At 38.0% G+C, this 15,234-nt stretch overlaps 2 protein-coding genes across 2 annotated transcripts; one reads left to right on the top strand and one right to left on the bottom strand.

Annotated features, from left to right (window-relative positions):
- Window positions 1-501: 501 nt before the first annotated feature.
- On the top strand, window positions 502-3,328 carry LOC140883127 (uncharacterized). Its single transcript, XM_073289471.1, has 3 exons — window positions 502-1,575; window positions 2,261-2,489; window positions 2,851-3,328. The coding sequence occupies exons 1-3, from the start codon at window positions 683-685 to the stop codon at window positions 3,013-3,015; spliced, it is 1,287 nt and encodes a 428-aa protein (XP_073145572.1). The 5' UTR covers window positions 502-682; the 3' UTR covers window positions 3,016-3,328.
- Window positions 3,329-6,081: 2,753 nt separating this feature from the next.
- Window positions 6,082-10,172, bottom strand: LOC140881248 (uncharacterized). The gene is made up of 12 exons (XM_073286408.1): window positions 9,946-10,172; window positions 9,159-9,218; window positions 9,029-9,082; window positions 8,872-8,932; window positions 8,540-8,616; window positions 8,394-8,443; window positions 8,202-8,284; window positions 7,280-7,350; window positions 7,039-7,195; window positions 6,732-6,862; window positions 6,559-6,654; window positions 6,082-6,323 (listed from the first exon to the last, which is right to left on the bottom strand). Exons 1-12 carry the CDS (start codon window positions 9,982-9,984, stop codon window positions 6,252-6,254), a joined length of 951 nt encoding a protein of 316 aa, XP_073142509.1. The 5' UTR covers window positions 9,985-10,172; the 3' UTR covers window positions 6,082-6,251.
- Window positions 10,173-15,234: the final 5,062 nt, after the last annotated feature.

Raw genomic sequence — 15,234 nt, 5'->3', positions numbered from 1 at the left:
GGTCCCGTTTGGTATCAAAAGTCAGGCCAGAAAAAATATTTTTTTTTAAAAAAAAATGTTTTTTCCATTAATAAGGTGTTTGAATGATCAAATAAGTGCTTTAAAAAGAATTTTAAATGTCAAAAAAAAAATGTTTTTTCCATTAATAAGGTGTTTGAATGGTCAAATAAGTGTTTTAAAAAGAATTTTAAATGTCAAAATTAAAATTTATTCAAAAATAAAAAATTATAACTTAAAAAAACATTTTTTTTTATAAAGCGCTAGTGGCAAGATGTCATGTGTGACAGAAAGCCTATTTTATATATTTTTTCTCAAAGAAAAAGGGAGACGTGCCAATAAATATTTCCCGTCCACAGTCCCATCCAACGGCCAAGAATGGGAAATCAAATCAGTAATCGACGGTCAAAATCAAAATGCAGATGGGCCCACATCATCTCATTTTAGGCGTATATAAATAATCTAATCAGCTTCTTTCCGAACAATTCACCACTCTGCGTTCTCTGTGCCCAAAATTTCTGAACATGCGCACTTACTTCACTGCTTGGTGGTGATGGAACCCGCGGCAGACTGCGCAACAAGATTATCGAGATACAGGAACTAGTGGAAACAAGAGAGGTGGCGGAAAAAAATAAGATAGATAGGTCGATCGATCGGCGGGGATCGAATCAGTGGACGTTTAAGGATGGACGGTCAGCAGAGTCAGGCAAATCTTGGTAGGACGCATTCTTCACTCCTCCGCTCATCTCCCACCGTCGAATCATCAACCCATACCATATCTTCGGTGAACGAGGTGACATCTGATCGAGAAACGCAGGATATTGAAGAGCAGAAGCCACACAGGAAACCTTGTTCGCCATTTTTTCGACCCGGATCGAGATCTGGTTCGGGCCATTTGGCACCTGTTCTGGCCATCTTCTTGCTATCGGTTTACACCCTTTTCGGTTTTTTCTACAGAGATGACAGACCCACGTCGGAGAATGTACTGCTGCTCTTGATTTTTATGGCGATTTTGCTCTTCTTTGCATCGAAGATAAAAGCTTTAATCCGGAAAAACTTTTCTATTTACAAAAATTTGTGTGATGATTATGTGAGAAGAGTTGGGATTTCTTGTTTTGGCTCCAAAAGCCCGTCAAAACCTGTGCAATGGTTTATTGGAGAGCCGGGCATTGGGAAAACTGAGAAGAAACAGAGTACGAAAAAGATTATAAGAGAAGGGGTGGATTTTTACAGCAATGGAGATTTCTACGAAGGAGAGTTTCACAAGGGGAAGTGCAGTGGGAGTGGAGTTTACAATTACTTTGTGAATGGGAGATATGAAGGAGATTGGATAGATGGTAGGTATGATGGATATGGTATTGAGAATTGGGCAAGAGGGAGTAGATACAGAGGGCAGTATAGGCAGGGATTGAGACATGGTTATGGAGTTTACAAGTTTTACACGGGGGATAGTTATGCTGGAGAGTGGTGTAATGGGCAGAGTAACGGGATTGGAGAGCAGATTTGTGCTGATGGAAGCTCTTACAGTGGAGAGTTCAAGGGTGGAGTTAAACATGGCCATGGCTGTTATCATTTCAGGTGATTGTGAATTTGAATGAACTTTGGTTTCCAAGTTCTAATTTTTAATTTCGCTGTGTATTTTTTGTGCTAAATCTTTTGAATTTGATGTGATTTTTGTTCTTGTTCGAAACCACACGCGCATACACACATTATTTTCTCGTAACCATTTTGGTAAGCTAAGTTTTTGGCATTTCATTTGGTTTTGTTATATGTGAACTCTTTATTGTTCAACTTCAAAGATGGTGATTTTAATCCTTTGCTGTGATGAGGTCTTAAACTTGAGCCTGAAGATTTTTATAAAAACGAAAGTTGTACAGAATAAGGGTTAGTGTAAGCTTTGCGTGGCCATGTTGAAAAGTTGAAACTTGGAATCAAACTTGTTGATTATGCCATACAGATTATAGTATCAACCTCTCCTGTCGGGTTGGTCTGTGACCCTTGATCACCTCGATCAAATAAATAGATTGTAGCTTAATAAATGTGATGTTATGATGTTGGATAGTAGCTTAGTAGATATAATGTTGGATGCACCAGTTACTGTGTATAAATGGAACTCAACTTATATTGGTAAAATTTTATAGTAGCTTAATAAATGTGATGTTATGATGTTGGATAGTAGCTTAGTAGATATAATGTTGGATGCACCAGTTACTGTGTATAAATGGAACTCAACTTATATTGGTAAAATTTTATGATATTACAGGAATGGAGATAGATATTCTGGGGAGTATTTTGGTGATTATATGCATGGTTTTGGTGTGTATCAATTTGCCAACAGTCACCTTTACGAGGGGTCATGGCATGAGGGCGGTAAGCAAGGTTATGGCATTTATACTTTCAGAAATGGTGAGATCAAATGTGGCGAATGGAGTGGTGGCAATATTAGGACTCCACTTCCCCCTATGGCCGATGCAGTCCTTCGAGCAGTTCAGGTGAGACGGTTCCCCAAATCATAATGCTTGGGAGGAATAATTGACTTTGATGTATTGTGTAGTTGCCCATACGGCACAGCGATTGAAATGTAGCATTTGGGCTAGTATTTTAAAATATTTGAGTTGCAACTTAATCAAATAAGTTGGTGCAATTATTAGGAGTGGGATCTTGCCATCTTGGAGAGCAACAATTGTCCCTAACTTCATGTGCAGCTAGCTATATTTGACACAACGAGCGGAGTGTGATGCTTAAACTTTTGTGTGTTAAAATAAAATATTTTTACCGATAAGACTATCCATCAGCTCCGTAGTTTTCTTCCCCTGCGTGATCCTTTTGTCTTACATCTTTGTACCTCTACAGGCTGCTCGAAAAAGCGCAGAAATTGCAATTAATCTTCCTCGTGTGGACGAACAAGTGAACAATGCGGTGACTGCTGCAAACAAGGCAGCTACAGCGGCAAGAGTTGCTGCTGTCAAAGCAGTTCAGAATAGGATTGATGGTAAATATTGTGAAATTAACTTCTAAAATACAAACAATATTGGTAGATGTAAATATATTAAATTCTTGGAATGTATCGAATGTGCGCACACCCCCGGTGAAGCTAAAAAAGCTCGTGGGAGGTTGAGAGTTTCCGTAGGTTGGTTTGATGAAGGCTGAAACTTGTACATAGACCCATTTAGACAGCAATGGAAGTTTCCATTTTTGCCTAAAGTTTAGTTTTTTGTACATTAACTGATACAAATGCATATTTTCTCCCCTGGTGTGGTTGAAAAATGAGATCAATGGTCAATGGATCACCATAGCGTGGATCTCTTACTTCAATTTGTGTGTTAGCTTTATATTTCACATATTTTCATTCGTGGCTTCTGTTTTTTCATTTGTGGAACTTTATGACATTTGTTTTTATTGAACATGTACCATTCACCAAGATACATATACAAAAGCTAGTTCAAAGAGAAAAAGTTTGTAAGGGTCGTAGATACACCTCCCAAGAATAGAGATAATTTTTTTCAAAAAAAAAAAAAAAAACGAACTAAGGACACAAATTTTGAAAGTTAAATTGATTTGATGTTCAAGGAATATTTTCAATTTTCCTCAATCTAAAATTATTGAATAGGAAAATGGTCACATGGATCAAAGACAACACATAAGCTTATCCAAAATAATGTAGGTTTTGAGTTGTTGGGGGGCGTCCACGCACGCGAAACCCTTTCATAAAATGCTCAATTTATTTTGTTTGAATACCAAACATTTCTACCCTACGACAACACACGATATCGTAGTTTATGAAATTGTACCACATATAATTTTGATGTGTAAGGAATCTTTAGTTAACAATTGTCCCCACCATTTCTATGATTATTATCAATACCAAGTGGAAATTGATGCTGAGAGATGTAAGATTTAAAATGGAAATTGATCCAACCTTTCCAATTAATTCAAAACTTATCTAACTTTGATGACGAAGCATACATATCTAATTTGTGTCAACACATCGGTATTTGATGTGAAACCATGGCCTATAAGCATGATTCTTATGAAAACCACCCTCCTAACAAAATTATTATCCATATGTGATAGGAGGTCGGGGTGTCACTCGAGTAGACCCGAATACAAATCAATTTTTTGAGTCGAGCTCGTGTTATTGAAGTCAGGTTCGAACGACCCGATTCATATTTATTACATATGCAATTGATTCCATGATTTAATGAGCCTTTTCTCGATTATAAATGGAATAAAATCAAACAAATTAAAAGACCATCAAACCTTGTTACGTGTGTGTGTGAAAGTGAAACAAGTGCATGGCCCAACGATGGTATGAAATGGATAAAGGCATAATGTTGGCACTCCTTATCTGAGATGACGTAGAATGTTAGCTGATCCACATCATTTTGTTTGATTCAAATTATGTTCTACGTGTATTCAAATAAATATATTTTGCTAAATTTAAACGAGTGGCTATAAGGTTCACAAATAAATATAGGTATGCATGGTCCACTACTGTTTATTTGCTTCACATAAATTATAATCATTTGACATTTTCTCGATAGTGTCATTAATATATTTTCAGGGAATATATATATTTATTTATTGTGGATGCATCGTGAAACATTCACGGAATCGTTTTGACTTGCATATGTAATAAAATTCAGCAAGAGTTGGAAGAATGATAATTAAGTCCACAAGGAGATTATCAAAACCTCATTCATTATTGGGGAGAAGAAATATGAATGAATTAATGGTGGCAAGTCACCTAATTCCAACTCCTTCATTTGACTTATTATCTATACTTATAATAATAATAATAATAATAATAATAATAATAATAATACATGAACCTCTTAGCATAACCATCTCGATCAAATTAATGGATGAAAAAAAATTTTCTTATTATTTATAATTATCATCTTTCAACTGTATTTTTTCAATTTAATAATATAAAAAATTATTTATTATTTTTAGATGTAAGATAAATTATTTATGGACGCAAAAATTCTCATACATGGATTACTAGTTTTAAATAATGTTTCAAAAGGGTTTCTTTTCATTTTTTTCCCTTTTTTATGCAATAAATACTTGCATAAGATAAAGATTACTTGCATAAAATAAAGATATGCTTAAATAGTTTTCCCCCCTTTCTATTCGTTTATATTCTTCTTTTTTCGTATTTTTAATAGAGGGTATTTTAATTAGTTCTTATTTTTATTTTTTAAAAAGCTCATGACTTTTTGTTATTTAAATAGACTTTTAAAAAAAAAAAAAAAAGAAATAAATAGGCTATTTGAGTAAAACTCAAAGCTTCATTTGATAAATACAAGGGGATCAAGTGGCCCATTAATTAATGAAATTAGTAAAACTCTGACCGTTGACGCTTACAAAGGAGAAAGAACAATAATTGACTGCTACAAAACGGCATCTCCTATGGAATTAATAATGAGATTGCGATCCTCAGATTATAAAATAAATACAACAAAATTTATTTTTTTTAATGATCGAGTCTTCATTATCCAAGATTGAACTAATTTAATTAAAATATTTACATTTTAAAAAATATGAATTTTGCGAGAAACGCGATAGTGAATTTGTTATAAGTGGAAGTTTTGTCACAAATGGGTCATATGACATTTTGTTGTTTTATTACCTCGCAAACGAGATTCATTTGAATGGAACCAAATATTAGACATATTTCGATGATCAAGAATAAATTTCCTCAAGCTAATTCATGCTGAATTAATAATTAAAAATAGAGTTTAAAATTAAACTTAATATATTTTATAGTTGAGTAGAGTTCAGCATTCTAAAATATACGAGCTTGAAGGACAATTAATAATTTCACACTGGCCTCCATCTCACAATCTTTTGTACTCGAGTTTTATCCCTTGGGGGCCGCGTCCGAAACTCGGTCCCTACTTTTAACAGCTCAAGGGGACGAACGGGTTCGAAATCTCGGACTTGTGATTGTTATTTCCCTAGTAAACTTCCAGTGGCTACACCCAGGGATACGAACCCAGCCGCGATATGATGTAACAAGGTTCTGGGCTTCTGGTATTATTTTTCATGTTCTAAGGTTGAATGACACGAGACAGGTACTAAAATTAAAACGGATTTCCATTATAAACTGGAAGATGAAATGTGAGAACTGGTTCAATGCAAAGTATAAATAAATAAATAAGGACATCAAGAAATGGAACCGAACAGTTTCTCCATCATGGTTTTCTTTTTTTTTTTTACCACATTCTTTTTCATTGATGTAGAGAACTTCACCATTTGTTGGGTTGACAGTGAATGCCAGCACGAAAGCCTTCCGTGTATGCAGTGTTCTTGAACATAGTCTGCAATAATGAAAAAATAAAAACCGGCAATAGCTTGAATGAAGTCTATTTCGAGGTTGCGGAAATGCCAACAAATCCCAAAAAAAAAAAAAAAAACAAAATCAGAACAGAACAGAAACTTCAGAGGCTATGTTTTGTGTCAGAGCGAGGATTTTGTTTGAACGTAAATGGAGAACTAGAGAGAAAATATGATACAGGACTACAGGCCAGTGCTTTGCGAGAAATTTATACTTACAGAAATGAACTTCAACTGCGCACCAAGTTGTTTTCTCATGTGGTTTGATATTGTAATAGAGAGTTGTTCCTGATCTTTGTCTATGTGCTGCTTAATCTGTTGGGAAAAAACAAATGACATCGAAAGCTATGTCTGAGAAGTAATAGGCACAGAATGTATAACAGAATACAAACCCCGGAAAGAGCTGTGGACACAGTCTTCTCCAAGATTTCCTCGACAAATTTGTCAGGGTCCGCAAAAGCTATGGGCGAATTCGCAGCAGCACGTGATTTCTCCTTTTCAGATGCATCGGATGGTTTTACAGCTTTTGGTATTGATCAAAGATATGCACACAGCACATTAATTCAAGTTCACTCCATCGTATAACAAACACTATGATTGTGGAGTAAATTCGAAAAATATATATTTCCTTCTAACCTTAAAAGTAAATTGATTACTTATTCTCTATAATTTACACACTGTCTTGATGACTATACACACCTGTGACAGCAGTTGGCTTGTTATTCACAGAGACAGGAATTTTTTCAGGGCCTTGAGAGGAAGCTTTGTTCTCCGGAGGATCAGACAAGACAGTTGCACCCGACGGAACAAGACCAGCTAAATCTGGTGGTTGATCCTTCCCTACCGTAGGATCGGCCTGCAAAATCAACACGGTTATTTTAAAAATCAAGCCATTATTGTTAAGAAAATTTATGGACGCTGACGAAGCGTTGTTAATTACCTCTAGGTCAACATATGCCGGTGGTTTCCCAATTGAATTCAGAAACTTGTCAAGATCATGCGCATTAAGAGCTGGAACCAGAAATGAAACATGACAAAACAGTGATAAAACAATGGCATAGAACTGAAGGTCAAGGTCCTGAAAATTATTAGTGGGATTAACAATTTGGACAGTTTTTTTACTGGACATGCTATGGGCTGGCGAAAACCAATTTATCATTCATATTCCTTGTCTCAGTTTGCTCTTCGGAAGTAAAGTCAATAATTATTTTTTAAGTATCACTCACGATCTGAAGAAACCAGTTGCAATCACTAACAGAAGATTCAACAAATAGCTTGAACTCTGAACTCCAATGGACACAACTTCATTAAACACAAAAGGAAGAAAGAGTGAAACTGCAGCGTAGATATCATAAACACGTGGCCCCTATGCTCAAGAAACAGCAAGACATGATCGTCGCTCTTAGGGTTACACCAAGAGACAACCCTTTGCTGAAGCCTGGCCAAGGCACGTAAAAGTCTTGAGGTATTCTTTAGTGCACCTTAGACAGAACTCAGAAGGATGGTGAATCCTCACTGAAGCCGATTGTAGTAATCATTTGCTTCTGGTTATACACATGCAAATTCATATTTGTTTCTCAAGCACATTCTAGGTGCAGAATGACAATTTTCTTCATAACCAAACTCTAAAACTATCACTTAATTCACCTGACTTCTATAAACAACACTTGTCACTGTGTTCTTAAGAAATATAAGAGAAGAATCCGTAGGGCGTATAGTAAGAGAATATGAAAGATAACAACTAACAAATAAGGTGAGCCATGCTAGTGAATTCACATAAAAATATAATGAAGCAGTGAAAAAAAAGGCTCACATTAGGTCATATTTATTGTAATTTTATGTAAAAATGTAGAGTCGCTCACCAATTGACACATCATTAGACAATGGATGAAAGAAACAGTATTCTTGAGTTTTCAGTCTTTGATCTAACAACATCGAAACATTCCTTCACAAAAGTCACAATAAAATGTGAGCAAAAATATAGCCTAGTCACAGTATGCAAGAAACAGCATAAAAATACACTGCATTGGCACAGGGCCGGAGAAAAGATATACCTAGCTGATTCGTTCACAAGCGAAAATGGGGTTACACAACCCAAAGGCACCTTAAAAATAAATTAGCAAAATGTGTCAACGAGCGAAAAGCAAATTAGCAAGGAAACTCGTAAAATGCATAATCTATTCTTCTAACATGTACATACCTGAATTATTTCTCCAAGTGCTTCTTCAGGAGCCATTCTTAGACCTCCTTTCCCAAGACCAAGCCTCTGAGACAAAACTGTGAGCTCCAGTGGTTGAAACAAAATTAGGTACATCACAGAAGACAAATTTTAGTTTATAACTAAAAAAATTACAGTGTTCAACGCCTCTGAGTCATAACTGTATACCAAGGGATAAAATTATTCTTTTAGTGTTCACACATATGAGTTTGCGGATGTGTAAGTAATGAAGAAGATTGTGCCAGTGAATGGAAACATAAAAGAAAATCTAATTAATAAGAACATTGATACCATCAACTTTGAAAGGAGCATACCTTTCAGATCTACCTTTGTCTCTGCCAAAGCCGAAACAATGTAAAATCGTTGTTTTTTATCCTGTCACAGACAAAATGTATCACAGTATCAGGAATGCTTGTCCAGACCAATAAACAAGTGGATGCGTGAGCATTCTTACAGACATGATCATTTTACCTTCAAGAATAAATTTTTGGTCAATGCACCGTTTTTTTGACCAACATACTTTGCCTGATTAAAAAGAAAGGAAAAGGTTACTTTAACTTCAGTAAAAATAAGAAACCTCTAAGCGCCCAAATTTGTTTACCTGCTCTTCAACTGTCAAAACAACAGGATGCTCGTACTGGGAAAATTCTATTTTAAGTTCCTGAAAATAAATTAGCATAGAGGTTACTATAAAATTTAACAATAGATGTCATCAAAATTATAACTTGAATAACTGATTCCAGTTCTGTTAACGCTTTCTATATTATACCGCCTGATTGACAAATGTAGCGAGTTCTTGACATTAAACCAGCCAACAAGCTATGAGTCATCTCAAATCTCATCATTGTCCAAATATTCGAACAAAAATAAAAATTAACTTTCCACATTCCTAGAAAACAAAACAAACAGTACCAATACCATCGAAAATCAAACATTCGACACAAATTCCCGTGCTTCTACGAAGAATTCAACACATCGAAACGATTTCATCAAAATGAGGCGGTTAGACCAAATAATTACATTTTCACTTCGTTATTCCATGAGTATGTAGCCCCCTTCTATACATTCCAAGATTTCTTTCTCTACAAAAGAATGGCCATAAGCAAAATCAAACTCCCCTCAATCAAGGAAATTTTCAAAATTACAGTCTTGAAGTGAACAAAGTGAAGAAAGGTATGCCATCCTCTAATTACAACAAAACCCATTCACCATATCAGCAAACAACGAACACCCTTTCAAAACCTATCGATCTATTATTCCATTTAGGTCCACTAATATACAATAATCACTCGAGGCCCGGACTTGAAACATTTCATCTCGCCGATTTCGTGCTCAAACAAGAATTTGAATGAAAATATATACAAATTCCCCCCCAAAAAAAAAAGAACCTGCAAAAGAGACAGGAGCTGCTCCTTCGTGTGACCCATTTTCTGTCCACCTCTGTAGCGTAGAAATTATTTGTTGCGGCGCTGATATTGAATGTAGAACTCGGAGGAGGATGAGAGTCTCAGACAAGGAGAAAGATAGGTTGATATTCAAGGGTTGGTTTAATTTCATTGTACCCCCTAAAATTACAGTTATTACACAATAACCCATAAAATTAAGAGCAGTTTCACTTTTCATCCGGTTACATCAAAGATAACAATAAGTCGGGTTCAAATAAAATTTTTTGTCAGTGTTTTTATTTTTATTTATTGTATCCATTCCAATTTATTTTCATAGGTATTCAACTTTCATCTCATCCCCAATTTCCCCAATTTATTTCAATACTATTATTTTACAAAAATAATATTAGTTTTACATATCATCACGTACTAATTGCATGACTTTTTTTTGTGCATGACCTCTCATATATTTTGCATACTGTTGTGCTCCATGATTTACCGAAATATCTAATGAAATGGTTTGTTCTCTAAAAAATAAATAAATAAAAACAATCTTTTTCGTTCCATGTAACTATCGTCATTCAACAAAAGTGAGTTTGAATTTATAACATTTAATTTCTTTGATATAAATAAATATGCATATATATATATATATATATATATATATATATATATATATATATATATATTAGGGTCGAGTATAGGTAGGATGTTACTAACTTACTACATCCATTTCCATCACCAAACCCAAAAATCATCACATCCAATTACCAATTTATTTAATCGGGTCCAAAAAAAATCCTTTCATGCTCATCTCTATTCGAGTCGAATATTGAATTCTCCTTCAGGTTTGAAAATAATTGTCATCCCTAAACCACATGCATTTTCACATCAAATTATTGGCGCGGACTAGTAGTTTAAATCATATATCAAGTTATGGATTATCATAATAAGTGTCACATGTTGTGAAAGATAAAATCTTGATTGATTATTCATCTTAATTTGTTTTATGATCCAATGTTTGGTTCAATTAGTTTTACAAAATATTAGTATCATATATCATTATCTTACCATAAGTATATTAATTTATTATCATTATATCATGTATCTTTCATCATTTCATTAATGACTCAAATGACAAACGACGTCTGTGATACCATTTTATTGGTATGTGATATATATTAGATGATCGAATCATGTAGATTATCAGTAGATGTATAATATGAATGATAATGCTGGATATGTAGGTTAAGTGTGTGAAACAGTTAACAGTAATTTCATCTAGCACACAAACACTCAACTATTTGAAATATTTTCCAAGCCTACAAATCATGAAGACGTAAATTTGTAAGTTATATATTTTCATATAATAAGTGGAGAGTAAAAAATATCTTATTTAGGAAATGGTGATACCCCGGTGAAATATCCCGGGTTATCACCAAACCCGAGTGATTGTCGAGAGCCCGAACGCGAGATGATTTCTAAGTTGGTGGCCGGGTTATCACCAAACACGAGTGATTGTCGAGAGCCCGGACGCGAGATGGTTTCTAGGTTGGTGGCGAGAGAAGATCAGCGAAATAGGAAAAATGTGTCTTCCCTTCCCTCGCCAGGAGGAGTCTTCCCTTGCCAGGAGGAGTCTTGTCTTTCTAGGAGGAGTCTTGCCTTGCCAAGAGGTGTCCTCCCTTGCCTGCCAGAGAACCCTGGTCTCCCAGCATCCTGGCGTCAAGCACCCTGACCTTGAGCACCCCGTCATCCAGGTCAGGGGACCCTTCCCAGGCCAAATCATAACACGGGTCCCACAGCATGGGCACCATGTGAAAGTGACAGAGAGTAATAATGAGTAGGCATGGGCACTGTCCAGAAATTGCGGAAAAACATCTTGTCACCTTTAATGCTATCAGGAGACCCATTTCATTCAATCATTACTCTTTTTCAAGAGTTTCCTATAAATACCAGGTTCCTTAGCCTGACTAGGATATGTTCTATTACGTTGATATACATCTTCACATTCACACTCAATTTCTCTAAATCTAATAAGCCCACTCCATACATCTTAGTCTAACTTAAGCATCGGAGTGGCGACGCCGGAAAACCCTCCGGCGTCCCACTGACGAGTTTCCTTGTTTCTGGTTTGTAGAGGAACTTCACGACGTGGCGAGGAAGCTTGCTGCTATTTCTATCCCGGGGTCATACCCACCCCAGGTACACATTTTATGATAATCGCATCATTGGCACCGTCCGTGGAAAATTGAGTTGTAAGGCGTAGATAACACGGTCAATCAAAAATAAAAGAAACATCCCTAGGTCTCGATTTTTTGGCTGCTCCTCTTCGCATCTTGGATCGATTTCACTGCCTTAATCTCCTGATTCGACAGCTCCATCTTCCTCGTTCCCTCGACTGCTCGTCGGGTTGAGTTACGTGAGTTGCAGATTTTTGGGCGTTGTGGTGAGGCTGCTCGGGAGTTGGTCTCGATCGATTCTTTGGCTGGACTCTTGGTTGGAAGCCTTTCCCTCCCTCACATTGACGTCTCTGTTGATTCGCTATGACGGTGGCTCCTCTTTTCTCCGGTGACTTAGGACTTGGAAGCTTGGTTTCGATTTTCTAAGTTTCTACGTGATTTAAGGCTTTTTGTTGCTGTTTCTTGCTCGATTTTTTGTGTTTTGCGGCTGTTCTCATGGCCCCTTGCATTCATTCTCCGGTGGTTGCAATGATTTTGGATGGATAAATGGCAGACATTCATTTTATAATTCTAAAGCTTGCGGGCTTCACCTTTGCTGCGGGCAGTCATCTTCCTCCTGCCTCATTGTTTAAGCTTGGTTTTTGGCGATTTAATCATGTGACCGTTCAGAGTTTCGTCTTATTTGGGAAGGCAAGATGATCTTCTCCAGAGCAGCTCACATTCAGATGCTCTGGACCACGTCTCCCCTGGAAGCCCGGTACGGTCAGGTTGCACATTCTGGAGCCCGATGTTATCGAGCCGGGTATGAGTGTCTCGGGGAGTGAATATTTTGACAACATGGTGCAAAGTAGTCGGACACATATCAGAGATCTAGGGTACCCACTATGGCATACCCAGTTTAGTGTCGCAGCCGAATTCAATTATATTTTAGGGGTTGGCGACACCGCCAGGTGCCTCCTTGCCGCCACTGTCTCCGCTGGAAAGAGGAGGGACCCCTTTCGCAAATGCTACTATCTTTTTCATGCAGAGTTTTTGCATTGTCACTTATCTCGTGTTGTACGTGCAGCCCGGGTTTGCCATGCTCGGCGCCAATTCTGTCCGAGCCAAGAACACCATGAGCATTACGCTCACCAGCATCCTCGCTGCTGCCACCGGTGTGAACCAGGTTTGGCAGGAGAGGCCCTAGGTCACCGGGAGTGCTGGCTGCACGTGTTTTAGCCCGCCAATCTCAACTCCAAAGCTCGTCTGGATTTGCCGAGGCGAGAAGACACCGTTACCAGCAAAGAATAAGAACAATATTATATTACAGGGTCAAAGATTATTAAAGACTTCTTGTCTTCTTCATTGCATTTTTTCAATTCCAGCATGTGGACCAAGCCTGTTTATTGCCTTGTTGGAGTTATTGCTCAAATTTAAGCCATGCCGAGAATATGTCAGGTTTGGGGCCCTCATGGAAAAATATTTATTTTATTTAAATATGATATGTTTCACAAGATGAAGGAAGGAGTTGATATCGGGAATACGAGCAACCAAGGGCCCGTGTATTTTGCCCGGGTTCATGGGTTGGACGCCAAGATGGCCAACTCTGTCGTTAGAAAAGGAGCATTAATGCAGAGGAGGAAAGTGGGTCTGCGAGTATTAAAGTATGATACATAAATATCTTGGCAAATTGGTTTGAAGCAGTCGGGCCACCCGGGCTTGAGATGGACACTTGGAGGAAGCTGGAATTTCTCTTTTTTGGATCCTAAAAACCCGGCTCATGTATCCGGGGGCGAGAGAAAACGTGGAGGGGAGAGAAGATAAGTTGCTGACGTTCTTTAGTATTTGGGCCCGGGATATTGGACATCCCACTCGGGAAGCTTAAAAGGATCGACGTCTTCCTTCCGATTTACGTTATACATCCGTGCCGAAGACCCCGGCCGACTGGTAGCTGTAATTGGAGCCGTGAGCTTGCACTCCAAGGTCATAACGTTGTAATCTATAAGTCGGGGATTGGACTGCCGAAACCAAATCCAGCCTTATGAGACTCGATCCCATGCAACAAATCATCCAATCCAGCCTCTGTGCACTCCTCCGCGCGAGCCTCTCCCGGGAATTAAGGGCTCTCAGGGCTTTCCCATTTTCGACAAGCCAAGAGCCCGGGAAGGGAGCTTGGAGGAGCCCGAGTTTGTGATGAGTCACCCGGGCTCTACCAACTGTATAATCAACAGCCCGGGCCGATACGCCTCTACCCGGGTTGAGTGAGCCGCCTTCTCAAACTCATGTTCGTCGTGCCATGGATTCTCGAAAGTGGTGCAGGGTGCAGACTTTCTTGGCTTACCTCTGGGAAGATGATTGAAGTGCTCACCGGGAGAAGAAACTTCTCAGACCACCACCACCACTTACCGTATTTCAGCCTCCTGACTTCACTCCAGCGAGAAGATGAAGCTGGGCACCTGGTATTTAGCCTCAAGAAAGTTTCATGCCATGGATTCTCGAAGGCAAGGCTCGCAGATCTTGAAGTGGGTAATTGAAGGAAGCAGGACTTTCTCTCATTCTGTGAATCCTAAGATCCCGACTCATATTCCCGAGGTGAGAGAACTTGCTATTTTATCAACTGGGTCCTATACTCATCACTCCAGAAAATCTTTTTGTGATCCTCGCATCAACTGGTGTGAACCAGGATGGGGTCCTCGGTCACAGATGGAGAAGCCGAGAGAGCATGCGTTTTAGCCCGGGAATATCAAATCCAAATCTCATCCGGGTTTGCCGAGCGTTTGGACCAGGTATATTTATATACGTGTTGGAATATATAAGATTCTAAATAACTTTGTGGAGGAGTCTGGGCTGCTGGACATGGTGAGGTTTGGGAGTGGAAGGTGACGCGTGAGGGGGGTGAGAGAATATTAAATTATAAATGGGTGGGGAGGAGGAAAGTGGATCTATGGATGTTAAAGTATGATAAATGAATTGAGAAGGTATGCCTCTGACACATTTTAATATTTAGGCCCGAATTCTCGTACCAAAATTATCACACTTTTCCCTAAATATGAATAATTTATTGTTCATTTCCTACCAACTTGTCCCTGGCACATGGGAATTTCTCACAAAAGCGTCTTGACTGGAGTCTTGG

The sequence above is a fragment of the Henckelia pumila genome, chromosome 2 (assembly GCF_033568475.1).
Source record: "Henckelia pumila isolate YLH828 chromosome 2, ASM3356847v2, whole genome shotgun sequence".
Lineage (NCBI taxonomy): Eukaryota > Viridiplantae > Streptophyta > Magnoliopsida > Lamiales > Gesneriaceae > Henckelia > Henckelia pumila.
The sequence above is the reverse complement of the archived record's forward strand: the minus strand, read 5'-3'. Positions and strand labels throughout refer to the sequence as shown.